Here is a 21694-nt window from a genome sequence, read left to right on the forward strand (position 1 = left end):
ATGATAATTAACTAACCACCCCTTTCTATATGCAATTATAAAACCATGTATGTACAATAAATCATCAGTATTGATGGAATGTTATTGTCACAATGGTGTACAGTGTCATTCTTGAGCGCTCAAAATACTCAGTCTTATTGGGATCGGCTGCAGCACACACAGGGATAATAATAATAATTTTTATTTATATAGCGCCAACATATTCCACAGCACTTTACAATTAAGCGGGGGCATGTACAGACAAATACAAGTTAAGACAATTTAAACAGTGACATTAGGAGTGAGGCCCTGCTCGCAAGCTTACAATCTACAAGGAAATGGGGGGGACACAATAGTTGAAAAGTGCTTGTTATTTCAGGTCTGACAATTATAACAAATAGGGATTTTCATATAAAGCTGCATGATCCGGTCATCAGCCCATGTGTTTAAGAGCAATAGTCAAGTATCAAGTGCAGTTATCATGTGCATGGAGGGTGTGGAGACAGATGAATAGTAGGGTGCAGATTTAGAATAATATTTGGAAGGAGGGAACAGGGCAAAGTTAGTTTACTGAGTAGTTGATGTGGTAGGCATGTTTGAAGAGATGGGTTTTTAAAGCGCGCTTGAAAAGGTTGGGGCTAGGTATCAGTCTGATCATCTGGGGAAGTGCATTCCAGAGAGCTGGCGCAGCACGAGAGAAGTCTTGGAGACGGAGGTGCGAGGTTTGGATTACGGGGGATGTTAGCCTTAGGTCATTTGTAGAACGGAGGGCAAGTGTAGGGCAATAGACAGAGATGAGAGAGGAGATATAAGGCAGTGCAGAACTGTGGAGGGCTTTATGGGTGAGAGAGATGAGTTTATACTGGACCCTGTAGCAAATGGTTAGCCAGTGTAATGACTGGCACAAGATAGAGGCATCGGTGAAGCGGCTGGACAGAAATATGACCCTGGCTGCCGCATTCAAGATGGATTGGAGAGGAGAAAGTCTGGTAAGAGGGAGACCGATCAGAAGAGAGTTGCAGTAGTCCAGACGAGAATGAATAAGAGCGACAGTAAGAGTCTTAGCAGTTTCAAAGGTGAGAAAAGGTTGGATTCTGGAGATGTTTTTAAGATGCAGGTGACAAGAGCGAGTGAGTGATCGGATATAGGGAGTAAAGGAAAGTTTGGTGTCGAATATGACCCCAAGACAGCAGGCATGCTGCTTGGGAGTTATGGTTGAACCCTACAGGGTAATTTCGATGTTGGGAAGAGTGAGGTTAGTAGAAGGGAGAAACACAAGAAGTTCCGTTTTGGAGAGATTTAGTTTCGGATAGAAGGAGGACATGAAGTTAAATACTGCTGACAGACAATCCTTGGTATTTTGAATTAGGGTAGGGGTGATGACAGGGGAAGAAGTGTATAATTGGGTGTCATCAGCATAGAGATGATACTGGAACCCAAATCTGCTGATTGTTTGTCCAATAGGGGTTGTGTATAGAGAGAAGAGGAGGGGGCCTAGGACTGAGCCCTGCAGAACCCCGATAGTAAGGGGACGAGGAAAGGATGAGGAGCCGGCAAAGGATACAGTGAAGGAGCGGTCAGAGAGGTAGGAGGAGAACCAGGAGAGGGCTGTGTCCTTGAGGCCTATGGAGCGGAGCATAGTGAGAAGGAGATGGTGATCCACAGTGTCAAATGTGGCAGAGAGATCCAGGAGAATCAGCAGAGAGCAATGACCTTTGGATTTAGCTGGATTAGAGACTTTAGTGACGGCAGTTTCAGTGGAGTGTAAAGAGCGGAAACCAGATTGTAAGGGGTCGAAAAGTAGTTATCCGAGAGATAGTGGATTAGACGGGAGTGACCAAGCGTTCCAGGAGTTTAGAGATGAAGGAAAGGTTAGAGACAGGTCTGTAGTTAGCAGTGCAGTTCTGGTCCAGGGATGGCTTTTTAAGTAAAGGGGTTATGATAGCATGTTTAAATGAGAAGGGAAAGTTTATCCAAACCAAATTTCCATAACACTACTGAGTCAATAATTATTTTACAAAATTTTGATGATAAAAATGTTAATCATTAAGAATAAAAGTTACATTTTATTTATTACTCCAATTGGATTAGTCTGTGAAATATTTTAAATTTAATTTTGAGGATATCTAATAACCTACTGCAGCAGAGAATTGATGAATACAAAATGTATCTAGTAGAAATAAATTACATGTAATGTTTTACCTTTCCTCTTTACTTGACATATCCCGAGATAAATTTTGCTTGCCAGATAACCAGCTTTAAAAAATTGATTTTGCCAAACTTTGTCTAGATATATTTTTGTTAGAAGCCCCTAAATATTTATTGTGTTTGGCTGTGATGTAACATATATGTGTTCAAGTTTTTGCTAGTATTTTTTGATAATGCATTTCATTTATATTGTGAGATATTAGAGGAATTTAACTAATTTATGGAAAGGTGAAGGTGGGCATATCTGTAAGTTACCAAGTTTAAACTGCCTCACATAAAAAGAATACATTACTTGTAGTATTTTTAGGGTAGGACCTAAATATGGAGATATTTGCAGCTTTGACCTTTTAAGTTGATACCCTAAATGAGGCCAGTCAAATAACTGTTGCCAGTGGCAGGAGCTTGTGCCAAAATCCATTTAATAATTGCCCTCTACATTGTGGCTTGGGTTGATTTTTGAGTATTATAATATTTGAGCATAGTATGATAATCCAGTGTTAATTCAGGGACATGTTTTGTTGTTATTTTATGCACAAGAGGTTTTGTAGTAAAAATCATATTGTGCTCCTACTGTACACTATTAAGAATATTATAAAAAAATTCAGTGCATTTAGTATTTTGCAAGAAAAAATAATTTCCTTAATTTTTGATCTTTCCATTAAATCTTATCTTTATCGACATGAATTGAATTGCTACAGGTGGAAAGTGCTGAAATTTGCTAAGAGCAAAAACTGATTCTCTCTCTCTCTCTCTCTCTCTCTCTCTCTCTCTCTCTCTCTCTCTATATATATATATATATATATATATATATATATTTATGTCTTATTAAAAACACAGCTATGGTGATGGCACCAGGATAATCAAATAGATATTTTATCTTACTGAATCATATACTGCAACGCCATTGTATTTCTGAAGACATATACGTTTCAGAAAATGAAAAGTATGCCTATTGTTTCTAAACAATACATCAGCCCTAGAAACAGCTTACTTTAAGTGCTAGTTTCACTTGTAGAACTAGTCGGATTGTTACAGCCAGCACTCATTTTACAGAACTGTTATTACAGTATTGTATTATACCTCCAAAAGTTTTATTTCAAATGAAAAAGATATTTGTATCTCCTCGAGATCTACCAACAATGAAATGAAGCAACATATTTGCCCTTTCGGCCCTTTACCAGTTGTCAGCATTGTTTTTTTTGTTTTTTTTTTTGCTTTTCATGTTCCCTGTGGCAGAGGTTACTTATTACTTTTAACAGAACAGCTGCTCACGTGTTATTGCAAGTTCTCCATTGTCAGGCAACCATAGAGACATTTCAGCAAGATTTATTCAGCAAGTTGTGTTTCCTTTGTAAAAATTTTATTGCAGGGCAGGAGAGCTTTGCTATTTAACAACTGTTATTTAACAGTTCCTCCCATACACATTGAGTCTTGTAACGACATTTTTTTCTTAATGGTTTTCTACCATTGTATTTGACCGTTACTGTAAAAATGAAACATAATAATATGTATTTATTGTATCACAGAGCAACAATCAACATCATTTTTTAAAGTGCAATTGGGGTTTTATTCCCATACATGTTTTTTTCCATTTAATCTTTTAATAAGCTTTTATAGGAATAGCTGCAGCATCTAACAAGTTTTATCAAGAAGGTTCCACAGCTGACAATTATAGAAGGTTACAGTGTTTTTTTTAAGGGCAATGTATTTATTTTTTGCACTTCAACACATTTTTTCATTCTACTGAACGTATTTCAATATTCATGCACGCTATCATGCTGATCAGACTATTATGATTCTATACTGCACTATTTTAAATTTTATCTTGCCTAGTTAAATTAAAATTATTTGACTAGTAATGCAAATTGACTAGAAAATATTTTAATATTGAGCTCCAAGGAAAAGCATTCACAAAGTTATTAACAAAATATTAGCTTAATAGAGATTTTCTCATTGTTCCTCTTTATTGGTAAGTATGTACTTTACATTCACAGAAACTGTTTGGTCTCTATACAATGTTGCTGAGTGTGCGTGTTAAAGGGAACCAGTCAGTTCTCCCTTGCCACAAGAACGATCAGCAGTTATGTCTACATCGCTAAATACCCTACATAACAGTCCCTGTATTATATTGCACACATAAACAGATCTTTAGAAAGAGTATTTCTAAAGTTTGTTGATGATATGTAAAGGAGGCCTTTGACTAGTCGATGGGGAGTTAGTGTCCCCAGACAAGTTGGCCCCCAGCACTATACATGTGTGGTGCATGTCCTGGCTTCAGAGAGGCGCACTGCGCGTGATTGTAAATGAAGAAGACTTCCGATCATGTGCAGTGTGCCTCTGTGAAGCCAACACACATACACCCAGTTTCAGAGGATTAATACAGTGAGGAAAAGATGCAGGGCACGAGTGCGACATACAGCGCTGGCGAAAATTAAGAGACCACTGAAAAATATTCAGTTTGTCTGATTTTTCTCTTTATAGGTTTGTTTTTGAGTAAAATGTAAATTGTTCTTTTATTCTATAAACTTCTGAAAACTTGTCTCTGAATTTCAAAGCAATACATTTAGTTTTTTATTCTGACAAAGAAAAATGACGAAAAATTTAAAAAAAACCCCAGTGCTTTCAGACCTAAAATAATTCAAAGAAAACAAGTTCATGATCATTTAGAAACAACAATACTAATGTTTTAACTCAGGAAGAGTTCAGAAATCAATATTTTGTGGAATAACCATGATTTGTAATTACAGCTTTCATGCATCTTGGCATGCTGGCTCAAAAATGTAAGCAGTTCTTCTTTGTTTGATGGCTTGTGACTATCCATCATCCTCTTGATTACATTCCAAGGGTTTTCAATGGGGTTCAGGTCTGGAGATTGGGCTGCCAATGACAGGGTTTTGATGTGGTGGTCTTTTAATTTTTGCCAGAGCTGTATGTAAAGCATTGGAGATGACAATGATGCTAGTAAGTCTTGTTAACATGCCCAGAGGGTTTGAGAACATGCTAAGTGAGCCAACTAGTCTGGAGACACCAACGCCCCATCGACAAGTCAGAGTCCTCATTTACATATAAACGGACTTTTGAAATACTTTTTCTAAATATCTTTATGTGTGTAATGTAATAAAGGGACTGTTAGGCAGTGTATTTATATATGCAGACACAACTCCTGGTGGTTTCTGGGGCCACGGGGGACCTGACAGATTCCCTTTAAAGCTGGTGACAATAGGTCAATGTCTTGATCTGATTCATCCACCCTTTCTCTGAAAAAAGACAAGGCATTCAAGGACATTATGGGCTCTTGACAATGACTAAAAAGGAAGTTTATTGTCTGAAAAGTAAACCCATTGGAAACTGTTTCAATGGAATTTGGAAACATTTATTCTTAGTACTGTTTATTTTGGTAATTCTAGCAATTTTAATATTAAGAATTCTGTAGTCTGAATATTCCTTTTAGTGATCAAAACCACTACTGAGAGATACAACTAAATAACGTATTTTGCTTCCTTTATTATCAGATCAATCATAGCTATTAGAGTGCAGTTAATAGCAGATAATAAAAATCCTGAAAGAAGTCAGATGTCGCACACTCTCAGGCTATGTTCTCACAAAAAGCTTTTGATGTTGGAGATTTTCTGCACCTATTAAGTAAAATAGGTTACTTGCATTTTTTCAAAAATGCAAAAGATGAAAAACACACCAAAAACTCATCTTTGCAACGTAGACAAGGCCACATTTATGTAGCACCAGCATCTCTGCCGGCAGTCCCTCTACCCCTGGAAAGATGCATGTGTATGTACTACCATGGCCCCATCCTGTTCCTTCCTGGTTTGCTGCTACCCAAGATGCATGTATCATATGCAAGTCCCTGAGCACTGTGCTTAGGGCATGCACACACTTCCTCTTTCTTAAAGGGACTGCACGCATTCCTCTTAAGTGTCCCCAGCCAATAGAACTCTTGTGAGTTCTCAGGTCCCAGTGCTCAAATCTCTATAAGCTGCACCTGTCAGTGCTTATCTCCACATCAGCCGGTCCAAGTGCACTTGCCAGTGCTCATCCCAATGTCACCCAGACTAGTTGCACCTGACAGATCTCATCTCAATGCCACCCGGTCCAGTTGCACCTGCCAGTGCTCATTTCTGCTGGCCCGCTGCAGCTGCCAGTACTCATCTCAATGTCAGCAGGTCCTGTTGCACATGCCAGTGTTCTTCTATCTGTCAGCTGATCCCATCTGCATCTGTGGTACCTTTCATCATACTCTGCCTGCCTGCATCTATTGGACATTCCATCGGGCCACCGCAGGTACCTGTTCCTAGGGGGTCAGCTGCCATCTACCTAAGGTCAGTCCTGGAGTAGCACCTGGACCACTTCCTTGTCTCTCCCAGCATTCCAATGTGGTATGCTGCTGCGTATCCATGGTCAAATTGGGTGAGGCTCCTAGTAACTACCTTTCAGGTCTTCCTTGGGCTTCGGCATAGTGGTTCCACCAGCAAGCCCATTACAGTTCACATATTGAGCATTTAGTAAACTTTTTACCTCAGTATTTGTAATCCAAAAACCAGGAGTGGGCAAAAAATGCAGACGTAATGACGTGTTTCTATCATAGTTTTCCTCTGATTGTTCCACTCCAGGTTTCGGCTTACAAATACTGATGCATAAAACTCACCAAACACTCGGTGTGCACGGGGCCTTAGGCTGTATGTACACATTGCAATTTTGTTGCATTTTTTTCAATTCAGATTGGTCACAAAACCTGAAGGGTTTCCTAATACCAGCAAAGTGAATGAGAATTTTCAAGTCTCTTTTACACTTTGCTTATGTGTGATGTGCCAATTTGCAGCAGATGTCAATTTGCAGCAAGTCAATTTCAGCATTTTGCTGCATATTTCACCAATACTAATGAGTGGGAAAACTCTGATCTAAAACCTTAAATAAAAAAGCAGCAATTACAATCGATTTTTCCACTGTGTTTTTTCTGCCAAGAAATACAGAAATGGTTCAGAATTTCCTGAATCAAATACTTAACGCACATATATACCCTTATGTTGTTTCTTAAATCCTTGACTAAAAAAACTTTTGGTAAAGAGACATCGCAGCAATGAATAAATACATTTCCAATACTTTCAACATGGAGACCAACATTACTCTATTTCTACATGATGTAGCAGTGGTAATAGTATGTCAGCAATATGTTATTGTGACTAGGATGATCTATACAAGAATGATAACTTGTGATATAGCTGTAGGTGCGGCAAAGGTAGATATCGCATCCTTGAGGATGCCCAACGACATGTCTGTCATATTGGACAATAATATTTAAATTTTCACAAGGTACATGGGGGAACTGTTCTACACTTTACTTGGACATAAAGTATAAAACTAAAATAATAAGATGAAATTTGGATAATATTCTCTCAATTATGGTATTGAATTATTTTCTATTCATATGCTGAGCTTTGCCAATGCCATTAATAACAATAATATGAGCTCTAAACCTACTAGGATATTTCATTTAAAGAATAAAAGTCAAAAAACGTTGAAAAAACTTAAAGGGAGTCTGACAGCAGCTTGATGTAGGTAAAGAGAAGCTGAATCCATCAATGTATCAGTTAGATTAATGGGTGCAGCTGTTCTGATGAGATCAGAGCTTTTAGCATGAAGCAGAGCTGAGGAAGCTAACCTTGCCCACACTAGGCTCTGTCCATAGACAGGGATGTGCCTATCACAGGAGGGGGTGTCTCGAGCCAGATAGGCGGGCACTGCTGTTTACCAGCAATGATAGGCAGATGCTAAAACAATCATTGCAAAAAAAATAAACCACAGAACTTGATAAGAGAGGCATTGCTGATGTGTTTTAACCCATATCTCATGCGACCTTCAGATTACATAGCAAAAACCTGCTGACAGATTTTCTTTAATGAGAATCTTTTTTTCTGTGACAAGACATAACATGGATATTATACACTTACGTTCACATTCATGTTTTGTGAGGAATGTTCCAGCACGCCAAGGCTTTTGATGAAATCCAGGACAACATATTTCACAGCTGGCCCCACACGTATTGTGCTCACATTCACAGGAAGATTTCTTAACATAAAAACAAAAAAGGCATGTTAAATTATTGCAAACATTTACATCCTTAAGAATCATTTAATTTTTCATTATATCATTTTTGTTTTATCTTCGCCTTCTTTTAAGAGCTATAACTTAATATTTTCATTTTAATTCAAAATAGAATTCAAAATAGATGTATGAGGGCTTGTATTTTGCAGGACAAGTTATAATTTTAAATAACATCATTCATTTTGCAATACAATGTACTGAAATTGGGAAAAAAGATTATAAGTGGGATAAAATGTTGAATAAAATGCACTTCCTCCATTTCTTGTTCTTTCTTTTTATGTTCAGTGACCCTTAAAATGATATGGAAACATAATTTTTCACATCAGTTCAATTATGGTAACACCAAGCTTGCATAGATTTTTTTCGATTTATACAATGAAAAAAAAAACAGTTTTTATAAAAAAAATTTGTTTTATATCCCCATTTCACGAGACCCATAAGATTTTAGTTTTCTGTTGATGGAGCTACTTGAGGCATGATTTGAGGCATGACTTCCTGTGGCATGAGCTGCAGTGATTGACAGCAGCATGTAAATGATTAACAGTCACAGCTGGACTTCAGCTCCCTCTGTGGTTGTAAGAGAGAAATGCCAGCTATGTAACATAGCCAATGTCTGCTGCATGTGGAGGGAGATCATCTACTGAGCCCCAGCACAAAAGTGGAGCACTTCCCATAATGGTAATTCACATCCTATTGCTGGAAAAGGTTAAATAAACTCCAAAAATTGCAGGTGTCAAACTGAAAATTTGTTATACCCACCAATCAATTTAAAAAAAAGTGCTAGTGTTTCTTATGCCAGAAATGCTATTACAGTTTCAAAATTAAGGAGCATAAGTATTACTTCTGGTGAAGCGCAAGACAGCAGGCGCCATGGAGAAGATGTACCAAATTCATTAAGTGCAACATACTGCACAAAGCCCTTCATTAAGAATAATGTTCAATGCCTGTCTTAATGAATCAAGACTAAAATTTTTCTTTTTTAATTTTTCCTTTCCAAACCTTAGTTACAAATTTATAGATAATATTTATAGAAGTGGGAGACATATCATCACTTATTAGTCTCCACACTAAGAGTGTTAATAACATGTACTACCAGCCACAAAAATAGAAAATGTGGCTTTAGTGTTAGAAAAGAGACAATATATTAAAAATCACCAATAAAATTTCCAGCAAACAAACACATATATTGTATAAAATGTCAGACATGAGTGGGATTTAACACACAGAAAAAGAGAAAATCTATATAAACTACATTGGTGTGTACATCGGTAATACCCATTACCGGCGCCCCCTCGTGGTTTCCCTCCTCCCTGCATGCCACCATACTCACTGCCCTGGCTGAGACAGCATCCTCACGCTCTTCTCCCTCCTTCTAATGTGCATGTTGATCTGACTTCCTGCAGCGCACCTAGTTCGTGTGATCCCCCAGGCCTGGGAGTTGTACCAAGAGTTAACCTATCATCATGATTGGTTGAATATCCTGACCATGGCTGCTTCTTCGGCTCCAGCCCAAGTTGCTGCACCTATGGCTGAGTCTGCTATGCCTGCAACCTATGCTTTGGGAGTTTATTCTTCATTTATCAGCTCCACCACGATTCAGTGGACAACCTAAGCAGTGCCGTGAATTCTTGAACCAGTGTACATCACACTATGAACAGTTGGCCCATGAGTTCCTGACTGATTCCACTAGAGTGGGAATACTGAGGTCCCAACTTGCAGGAGAAGCCCTAAAATGGCTCAACTTCATGTGGGAGGGAGGGGACCCTGTGACCATGGATCTACAAGTCTTCATGGTGACCTCCCGAAAAGTCTTCAATGTGTCTGGTTTTACTTCCTTCACTGCATCTTCCCTTCTTATACTGCATCAGGCAGAATTGTCAGTGAGCCAATATGCCACCTATTACCTGCTAAACTAGGTTGGATGATAAAGCATTGGTAGCTGCCTTCTGGGAGGAATTATCTGGAAGGATCAAAGACTAATTGGCTGGTTGTGACATCTCTGTCGCTCTGTGACATATTAATCTCCCTGACAATAAGGATGGACAAAAGAGAAAATTTGTGAAAGGAAGCTGTTGAGTTTGCTCTGTCATTCCAGAGACTGCTTGTTCCTCACTTCCCAGAGACTGCTATCCATTTTGAACCCATGCAAGTCAATTGTGTTAAGGCCCCGTCACACATAGCGATTTACCAACGATCACGACCAGCGATACGACCTGGCCGTGATCGTTGGTAAGTCGCTGTGTGGTCGCTGGGGAGCTGTCACACAGACAGCTCTCTCCAGCGACCAACGATCAGGGGAACGACTTCGGCATCGTTAAAACTGTCTTCAACGATGCCGAAGTCCCCCTGCAGCACCCGGGTAACCAGGGTAAACATCGGGTTACTAAGCGCAGGGCCGCGCTTAGTAACCCGATGTTTACCCTGGTTACCAAAAAAACCAAACAGTACATACTCACCATCTGATGTCCGTCAGGTCCCTTGCCGTCTGCTTCCCGCTCTCACTGAGTGCCGCCGTACAGTGAGAGCAGAGCGCAGCGGTGATGTCACTGCTGTGCTGTACTTTCACTTTCACTTTGCGGCGCTCAGTCAGTGTGGGAAGCAGACGGCAAGGGACCTGACGGACATCAGATGGTGAGTATGTACTGTTTGTTTTTTTACATTTACGCTGGTAACCAGGGTAAACATTGGGTTACTAAGCACGGCCCTGCGCTTAGTAACCCGATGTTTACCCTGGTTACCAGTGAAGACATCGCTGGATCGGTGTCAAACACACCGATTCAGCGATGTCAGCGGGACCTCAACGACCAAAAAACGGCCCAGGCCATTCCGACACGACCAGCGATCTCGCAGCAGGGGCCGGGTCGCTGGTACGTGTCACACATAGCGAGATCGCTACTGAGGTCGCTGTTGCGTCACAAAACTTGTGACTCAGCAGCGATCTCGCTAGCGATCTCGCTATGTGTGACGATAGCATTCGGGAAGAGAAGACAGAACTGCGGGTATCTCAGTGGTGGAAACCTGAACGCACTCTTTCACACATCTGCCCTTACAAGACTCACTCCAACCCAATATCCTCCCAGAGGACTACTCAATATGTGGAGAGTGAAAACGGAGCCAGGGTATTCCCAGCAAAATCTCATCCATTCCCTCGGGAAGAACAAGAAGGGAAATAATCTCCTGGTGGGATGGAGACATGGCTAATGTGAAAGGGACAGTCTGGTGTGTGATTTGTAATGGAAGTGTCGACCCATTCACCACTCTAACAGTTACTGGTTTAGTGAGCATCACCAGAGGTACATTGTGGCGCAGAGCAAAAGTAGAGGACATGAAATTTCCCTCAGCTCCTGAATCCACACAAAGCTCAACTGCAAGAGTGAATGAGTCCAACAGAATTGTCCCTTTAAAGGACAACTTGGAGGAAAAGGCCGCTGTGTCCAGTGAACCTCCTCCTATAGTCACTAGACGCGATCGTTTACCCGACCGCTGTGGACACTTGTTAGCATAATGTCCCAGTTCCTGACAATTTCTACACACCACAAGTACTCAAACGGTCTGAGACTTAGGTCCCGCTCGAGAAACCTCCATGGCCTTTTGGGAGTCGGACGCCAGGACAGAAGATTCTAGAGGTTTGGCGAAGGTGGAAGCCAGCCGAAACCTCTGCCTACACTGGGTCCGCTCCAACCTCCGCTCGTTAAAACGGAGGTCGATGCGGGTAGATATTGTAATGAGCTCCTCCAGTGTGGCGGGAATCTCCCTGTTGGCCAAAGCGTCCTTTACATGATCAGCCAGTCCTTTCCAGTACACCGGAAAAAGGACTTAATCTGGCCATTCTAACTCAGAGGCTAGAGTCCGGAATTGAACGTCAAACTGGCTGACCATGGACGATCCCTGAGAAATTGCCAACAATTGGAGCGCGGTATCGTGAGTGACACGAGGTCCTAAAAAGACCTGCCTCAGAGCGTCCAGGAAGAGAGGAGCACTCTGCACTACACGATCATTGCGCTCCCAAAGCGGCGTTGCCCACTCCAATGCCCTGCCCGACAAAAGAGACAAAATGAATCCCACTCTCGCCCGTTCCAAAGGAAAACGTGCAGCCAGGAGCTCGAGATGTATGGAGCACTGGCTCACGAATCCGCAACATAGTTTACGGTCACCAGAAAACTTGTCTGGAAGCGGGAGATGGGATATAGTCGGAGCAGGGGTGGTTGCGGACAAACTGGCTGCAGCTGCACTTGCAGCCTGAACAGCGACAGCAGTGAAGTCCACAGCTGAGGTTGTACGCTCTAGAGCCGCCAACCTTCCCTCCAGCTGCTGGACGTACCGCTGTAAACGCTGATCGTCCGCCATTTACTAGCCAGACCCTGGCGCTAGTGTACTGTTAGGGCTAGCAGAACGCACTGAGGAAAATAGTTTTTATTTTTATTAGTGCGTTTGCAGCCCGGGGTCCACCGTGCAGGAGAACCTGCTGCTAGACAAATGGCAGCACTATATGGTGGTATTGGCTAGCTCGGTTAACTCACAGAGCAGCCATGAAAGCAAAGCTCTGTGCCCTGTTAACTTCACAGGAGCACAGGCTAACTACCCAAGAGAGAGCAGTCAGTGGTCATGCATGCACACAAAACTCCTCGCCGGAGGTGCCAGCATTCTAGGGGCTATTTCAGCCAGGTCCCTGAATGTACACAGACACACAAACTCCTCGCCGGAGGTGCCAGCATTCTAGGGGCTTATTTCAGCCGGGTCCCTAAACACAATCACACATGACCACACTGGCGCAAAGCACATAATTTAGAAAGACACTAGCGCATGGCCGTGCGGCCATGTGAGCCTTTTATAGCTGCAGCCCGAACAGGACCTTCCAAAAAGGACCAATGAGAAGCTGCCGCAAAGCCTGAGCACCTTCAGGACCTTCCTGGAGGACCAATGGGCTTTGCTGCAGTATCCAAGCATGTGACCCTGGATCTCCAATGAGAGATCTTACCCTGGGCATGCTCAGAAGGAGAAAAGTAAGATTTAGTCCCAAAAGCATCTGCTCGCTGCTGCCCAGCACTGACTACAATAGCAGAAGCTGGAAGAGCAGCAGTAATCCTCCTCACAGAGTCAGATTGAGCGAGACGCTGAGACCGACGTCTCCACTGAGCAGCCTCCACTGTGGCAGGAGAAGAATGGGAGACCGCAGCGGAGATGGCCTGAGATTCCCCCTGTGCAGAGGCGGGAACTCGACCCCTAACAGAAGCTTTATACAGTATAAATTTTAGAAAAATTAGCAATTTTCAAAATGAGAATGCTGTATTCTTAAACAGATAGTCATACCACTCAAAATAGTTAAAATATAACACTCCCATTAGGTCTACTTTAAGTCAGCATAATTTTTAAAATGTCTCTTTAACTTCTTAGGATGTTAGAAGTCTAGAAATTTAGCAGCAGTTTTTCATTTTCTTTTTAAGAATATGTACGAATCCTATTATTTACATCCTATTCAGTTTTAAAGTGACTTTGAGGGGCTTATATGTGGAAAACACCAAACAGTGATACAATTTTAAAAAATTGCACCCTCAAATTATTCTTAACTGCTGCCAGGAAATGTGTTAACCTTTTATGTGCTATACACGAGTTCTGCAAAGTAGAATAGAAAAATTAAAAATCTCTTTTTTTGCCTAATATATGGCTTTACTGCTAGTTTTTTCTTTTCATAAGGGGTAGCAGGAGTAACTGAATCCCATATTTTGTGATATATTTTTTCCTAAACATAGTGGTACCTTATATGTGGTCAAAATGTTTGTGCAAGGACAGTGCCTGGAAAACAAAGACATTTATTGGACGCCATGTTGCATTTGAGGTGCCAAAAATGCAGAAACACCCACAAATGACCAAATTTGGGGAACAAAACTGCACAATGAATTTATCTTGGGGTGTGTTGATCATTGTTAACCCACAAACTACATCACAGATTTTTAGAACTTTGGGTGGTGGAAATAAAAAACAAAACTAATTTTTTTCCTCTAAGATCTTACTATAGGCTCAAAGTTTTAATTAACACAATGAGTCATAACTAGTGTTGAGCGATACCGTCCGATACTTGAAAGTATCGGTATCGGAAAGTATCGGCCGATACCGGCAAAGTATCGAAGTATCGGATCCAATCCGATACCGATACCGATACCAATACAAGTCAATGGGACTCAAGTATCGGACGGTATCCTTGATGGTTCCCAGGGTCTGAAGGAGAGGAAACTCTCCTTCAGGCCCTGGGATCCATATTTTTATGGATTTTAAAATGCGCGCGTGTCCAGCCTCCCGTGACGTCACGGCTTGTGATTGGTCGCGTCGCCCATGTGACCGCGACGCGACCAATCACAAGCCAGAACGTAATTTTAAAATCCTGAAGGACCTAAAATTACGTCACGGCTTGCTGTGATTGGTCGCGTCGCGGCCACATGGGCGGCACGCGACCAATCACAAGCCGGGACTTCACGTAAGGAAGTAAACGCGCGAATTTTAAGCAAACAACGCTGCCGGTTCCCTCGCTGAGGTCCAGGCTGCGTCGGAGAGGTGAGTATAGCAATATTTTTTATTTTAATTCTCTCTTTTACACATTATATTACATTAAATAAAATTAATTAATCGGATCTCGGTATCGGAATTCCGATACCCGCAAGTATCGGCCGATACCCGATACTTGCGGTATCGGAATGCTCAACACTAGTCATAACAGAAAATGTAACTCAACTTTTAATGCAATTTTATTGAACTTAGTGTGCAAAGTTTGTGCTTCTGAAGACACGCACCACATAAGTAATTAATTGAACTCTTCCCACATCAGAATACTAAACATTTGGTTGCGAACTGCAGTTTAAACACACTTTGGTAGAGGGTCATTTGGATTAGGGAGCATAGATTTCTCTGGATTTCCTTGAGTGGATGGACACACATTGCTTTTCCAGAACCATTGTGCTACAGGCAATATTGATAAGATTGCAATTTTATAGGTATTTTTTGGTAATAATAATAATAATAATTTTAAATTGCGTTTGTGGATTATATTATGAACTGTGTTCACAGTTAATGATTTCTGGAAATATTCCTGAGCCCATACAGTGATTTCGACAAACAAATCATCATGCCTGTTTTTAATGCAGTGCTGCCTGAATACCCATAAATCACAAGCATCCAATATTGACTGTTGGCTTTGTATCTTGCACACATGGCTTTCAAAAGAATCTTTGAATCTTTTGAGAATTTTATATACTGTATACTGAATATAGTGGGATATTCAAAGTATTTGCAGTTTTACATTGAACATTTTTCTGCAATTGTTCCACAATTTTTACATACAGTTTTCCACAGAATGGTTAGCAGCTGACCATATTGGCTTCTGAGAAATTATGCCTTCCCAACATGCACTTTTTATAGACAGTCAAAAAATGACCCTCCAGCTATTTTAGTAGTACATACTTTTCCAATCTTTTATCAACTATTTCCCAACTTTTTTAAGATGTGTTTCTGCAATCAATTTTTAAATTAAATAATGTTTAAATGATATGGAAAAATCTCTAACTTTCTCCTTCTAATTTGTGTTCTATCTTCTGTTGAAAATAAAATATGGCTATAAGAGAAATCCAAACCATTGAATTTTGTGTTCTTTAAATGTTCCAACTCTTTAGAAAATGAGTTTGTGTTTGAATTGAATGAAATGCAAATGTTGGTGGAATATGCAAACAAAAAAGTGGAAATAGAGAAAAGAAACTTGGTTATGTTTATTACACACAAGAGAACTGAGAGTGAATAGTTGGTCACAAACAGTAATATCAAATGAAAAACCACAATAAAACCAATGGCTGTGCCGCGATAACATTAGGTGGCAAAATCTATCGCATTTTGCTTGAATTGGGTTTAATCCAAGAATAAAAAGAACAGTGCATTTAATCAACTAAAAGCAAACTAATATCAAACATTATTAAGCATACAGCCAGGACCGAAAAGTGTAGTCAGCCTTGCGAGTGCCCCATAATGAATGAAGAATATTTAATAACTATTCCCCTTGGACTGGCTCTTCATAAATATGTATTTTTGTGATATATATTGTTTTGACCTACATTGTTTGATATACACTTTTCAATGTAAATGTATGTGTATTTTTAGTGTAGACTTATGGTGCTTTTTAGTTATAATTGCCATGAATAATGTTTCGCAATTGTATGCAATGAGTTATTGGAAGATATATATTAGGATGCTGTGATACACAGTAAAGTAATCCATATACAGTATATTCTGTTTTTTCTGTATGGGCAATCTCACTCTTATTTGAATTTGTTTCAATGTATGTGTATTTTATTGTTGATTTTTAATACATTATTTCTTTTATAGTACTTTGAGAGCTGGCATTTAAATGTTAAAACAACATTTTAAGATAATGCCCTTTTATGTAAAAAGAAAATAATTGCAAATAAATGTGCAAATGCTGGTTATTTTACTTTCTGGAGTAATATGTCTCTATTTAGCTTGAATAATGTTTTTTTATTGAAAAGTTCTGTTTGTCCATTCTTCTGTACAAATTATACAAGTGTCACATTTTTCTCTTTTAAAATACACCATGGTATTATAAAATTATATTGCTTGAGATTCTTCCTTTTACATGAGTAGAAAAATAAGATAAAAACATACTGTTAATATGTTATATTATATTCTACTAATTTACTCACATTAGACTTTGGATCCCACGGACAAGCCCTTGCATGACCATAGCAGATGCACATGCCGCCTACAGAAATATCTTTTATGGAGTAGAAATACTGAAAGAAAAGAAAATTGACATGAATGCTTAGCAAATAACATATGCTACAATGTGATTTCATTTACTCTAATTTTACAGTTTTAATATGCATCCCTGCCAATGTACATGAGTAAAAATTGGGTTGTCATCTATGGACTTTCTACAGTCAGACAACATAGAGGCTGGCAATTCCCTAACATAAAGGGCTTCAATTAAAGCACCACTGCAGGGTTTTTTTATTACACCACTGGAACGTCACATTAAATGTAAGCCCCCTGCCCTGGTCACATGCTCACCCTCCGGCGTCTTCACCATTTTTGGTGCCGCTTCAGTCCAGCGATGCCATCTTGTGAGTGCAGCGTCTGACTGGCTGGATGTCAGAAGTTTCATTACAAGGTCTCAATGTAAGTCTATGAGATCCAGAACTAAGCTCTCATAGACTTGTATTGAAAAGTGACGCCCGTGCAGGTTCATGAAACACTGGAGCTGCTGATAGGTCACTTTTTGTTGGAGAATGAAGGGAGCAACGCTGGAAAATGATGAAGGTGGCAGCAGGTGAGTGTGAGATGGGGCAGGGGTATTACATTTAAAGCACCACTTCAGCAGTGCAATAAAAAAGCTGGAGTGGTGCTTTAAGGTTAATAATAATGCAAAAGTGAATATTTTATATTATCAGAATTACAATGGTAACCATGAATGAAAATGAAAAGGGAGTTCTAGACAGAATTTAAAAAATGATAATATATTGTGGCTGTAGCCAAACTTTGGTGTTTATATTGGTACTAGATTCTAATGCATCGGGTATTCTAGAATATGTATGCATGTATGTATATAGCAGCCACATAGTATATAGCACAGGCCACGTAGTATATAGGAGCCAGGTAGTATATAGCAGACAAATACTACATGGCCTGTGCTATATACTATGTGGCTGCTATACACATACATATTGTAGAATACCCGATGCGTTAATACAGGCCACGCAATATATAACAGTGGCCATGCAGCATATAACACAGCCACGTACTATATAACACAGCCCACGCAGTATATAGCAGCCACGCAGTATATAACACAGGCTACGTAGTATATAACACAGGCCACGCAGTATATAACACTGGCCACATAATATAAAGCACAGCCCATGCAGTATATAGCAGCCACATAGTATATAACACTGCCGATGCAGTATATAACAGTGGCCACATAGTTTATTGCACAGCCCATGCAGTATATAGCACAGCCCACGGAGTATATCACACAGCCCACATAGTATATAACACTGCCCATGCAGTATATAACAGTGGCCACATAATATATAGCACAGCCCACGCAGTATTTAATGCAGCCCACGCAGTATAGAACACAGCCCACGCAGTATATAACACTGCCCATGTAGTATATAGCAGCCACACTGTATCTAACACTGCCCACATAGTATACATCAGTGTGGGCACCATATCCCTGTTAAAAAAATAATTAAAATAAAAAATAGTTATATACTCACCCGCTGGCATCCACCGAAGCTCCGGCGATACGCGCGCTGCTGCCGCCATCTTCCATTCCCAGGATGCATTGCGAAATTACCCAGATGACTTAGCGGTCTCGCGAGACCGCTAAGTCTTCTGGGTAACTTTGCAATGCATCTCCGGCAACGGAAGATGGCGGCAGGCGCGTGCGGCTTGGCGGACTACGGAGTTTGAGAATAGCAGGTTTTTTGTTTTTTTATTATTTTTAACATTACATTTTTTTACTATTGTTGCCGCATAGGCAGCATCAATAGTAAAAAGTTGGGGACACATAGAGTTAATAGCAGCGGTTACGGAGTGCGTTACCCGCGGCATAACGCGGTCCGTTACCGCCGGCATTAACCCTGTGTTAGCGGTGACCGGAGGGGAGTATGCGGGTGCCAGGCACTGACTGCGGGGAGTAAGGAGAGGCCATTTTCTTCCGGACTGTGTCCGTCGCTGATTGGTCGTGGCTGTTTTGTTGCGACCAATCAGCGACTTGGATTTCCATGACAGACAGAGGCCGCAACCAATGAATATCCGTGACAGACAGAAAGACAGACAGACAGACAGACGGAAGTACCCTTTAGACAATTATATAGTAGATTACTTATGGACACACTGGCATGTGGCAGCTATTTTGACAGAAGTGAGCAGCCTTATTAGTTGTCATTTTTGAATCAGTGTTTAAAGAATAGTAATTAAGAATTGCTCATCCATTTTTGAAATGCAACAAAGGTGAAAATCAATGTAGTTGCATACCTTTCCTCTCTTCATGTTTGTTAAAATAGCTGCCATAACATAACAAAAAAAATGGAAGCATCTCTGTATGTTAAAAAAAAGTATTTGACTAAAAACTTTAACTTGTGATTTTGCAACATAATATTTCCCAAGCTTCATATTTTCTAAAAAAAAATCTTTTTAAGGGTACAGTATGTGCCCACGATCAGGAATAGTAGTGTTTTGGAGACAGCATATTTTCTCTAGATCCAAAATGCTGCATTCTACATTGCACTTTGTCATTTAGAACTTTGCGTATTTACTGCATTTAATGACAGTCTATTCACGGAAAGAATGCAAGGGTCTCTGCTGCAGAAATTAACATGGTGCGGCTCGCAAACCGGCACTGCAGGTCAGTTTATACAGAGTTAAAAAGAAGTACAGTGGGCATGGTATTTCTATAAATCCCATCAACTGTGTTTGCAATATAGAACACAGCTTTATGAAAGCAGCAAAAATATGCTGCATCTGGGGGAGTGTAGCCTGAGAGTGCAGGAGTATGGTCACACTCTGCTAAAGCTCTGCTATTACCTAGCCTGGAATACCTTCATTAAGTGACAAAAAAAGACCTCGACCTGCCATCTTATACCTAAGACCTTCAAGACCCTCTCTGGATCCTTTTGGGAAAATCTGGACTCATTTGGATATTCCTTGACATATTCCATTCAACAGGAAAAGGGAATACAATCCTGCTCCATTGCCATCCTGGCCACTTAATAGAATCACCTCAGTGAGTACTTTCTCTCCTCCTCCTATGATAGGGACATCCAAAAGAAGTACCGCAGACCTTCAACCTACTCCTGACCCTACCAATGGATCCCCTCATCAAGATCCAATGGGACCACCACCTCCACTTGAGGCAAAAAGAAAGACACTCACTGTTGAAAGAAAAAGCTCAGCACTGACAGGAATCACTGAAGCAGCAGTGAGTAAACTTCCGCTACTCCGGCGAAGCACCGCACGGTGCACTAATGACACAGAGTGCACTGCTATCAATAGAGCTGGCAACTCCAATGTCATTCAGTAGCCGGACTACTTACAAGCACAGGAAAAGTTCCTGCACTTGGGGAATCCCTTCCTCACAGACATTAGCAACGTGCTGCAATAGCGCTGATTAATAGCCTAGGCTCTGGATATTGGGCATACAGCGCAGCTCCAAGGGGAACTTATTACAAAAATGAGGAACTGCCCGATAATATCATTGCATATACTTCCAGTGCTAACCCTACTGATATGGACTCATCGTTCACATTAGGTTGATCTCAAGCAAAGAATAAATGAAAGAAGCTGGCAAGTGGCATAAAGGGAAACAGAGATAATAAAAAAAGTAAAATCCGTTTCTGACAAACAAACTGTTTTGGAAAAGGATCATTCTTTTCATAGAGCAAAGTTAAAACACTAAAGTTAAAATTTACAGATCTAGAGGACTGTAACAGGCAGAACAATCTAAAATTTATGACAATACCAGAAAATGTTTCACCATCAGAACTGGCTTCATATAGTGAAGATTTAATACATAACACACTCCCATCAGTTCCTAATGCCTAACTGACAATAGATAGAGCCCATAGGCTACCAAACCTAGTTTTCTACCAAGAGACCCTCCATGAAAATGAGAATAAACTACTTCCAAACAAAGGGCCACCTTCTGGACTACCTAAGGAAAAATAAAAATCTCCCTCATTACCAGTCAATAAAAAACACTTCCAGACTTCTGAAAAGACACCCGCTATCAAATCCTTTGCTGGCATAACTAGCATCTTAAAGGGAACCTGTCAGCAGATTTTGCTGCTATTAGATGTGGCCACTGCCATTCAGGGCTTATCTACAGCATTCTATAATGCTGTAGATATGCAACCAGTCCGACCTGCAAGTGAAGAAAATTAAGTTATATTACACTCACCCGGGGGCAGTCTGGTCTGATGAGTGTAGCAGGTCCGGGTCCAGCACCTTCCATCTTCTTGTGATGATACCCTCCTCCTTCTTCATTGCTCCCCAGCATCGGCGCTCCTGCACAGGCGTACTTCTTTGCACTGTTGAGGGCAGAGTAAAGTACTGCAGTGCACAGGCGCTGGGCCTCTCTGACCTTTCCTAGCGCCTGAGCACTGAAGTACTTTACTCTGCCCTCAATAGGGCAGAGAAGTAACACCTGCGCAGGAGCGCGATGCTGGGGAGCGATGAAGAAGCAAGAGGTGGCATTGCAAGAAGATGGGAGTCGCCAGACCCAGACCTGCAACACCTATTGGACCGGACCGCCCCCGGGTGAGTATAATATATCTTATTTTTCTTCACTTGCAGGTCGGATCGGGGGCTTATCTACAGCATTATAGAA

At 40.7% G+C, this 21694-nt stretch overlaps 1 protein-coding gene across 3 annotated transcripts in view; it reads right to left on the bottom strand.

Moving 5' to 3' along the window:
- The window catches only part of LAMA2 (laminin subunit alpha 2), a 1287603-nt gene that overhangs the window by 813730 nt on the left and 452179 nt on the right, over nt 1-21694 (bottom strand). For all 3 annotated transcript variants that reach the window (XM_077289387.1, XM_077289386.1, XM_077289385.1), the window contains exons 6-7: nt 17004-17093; nt 8151-8268 (exon numbers count right to left, since the gene is read on the bottom strand). In XM_077289387.1, the coding sequence (XP_077145502.1) occupies nt 8151-8268; nt 17004-17093 (208 nt within the window). The remainder of the gene's footprint in view (nt 1-8150; nt 8269-17003; nt 17094-21694) is intronic.

This window comes from Ranitomeya variabilis, chromosome 2 (genome assembly GCF_051348905.1).
Source record: "Ranitomeya variabilis isolate aRanVar5 chromosome 2, aRanVar5.hap1, whole genome shotgun sequence".
Taxonomy (NCBI): domain Eukaryota; kingdom Metazoa; phylum Chordata; class Amphibia; order Anura; family Dendrobatidae; genus Ranitomeya; species Ranitomeya variabilis.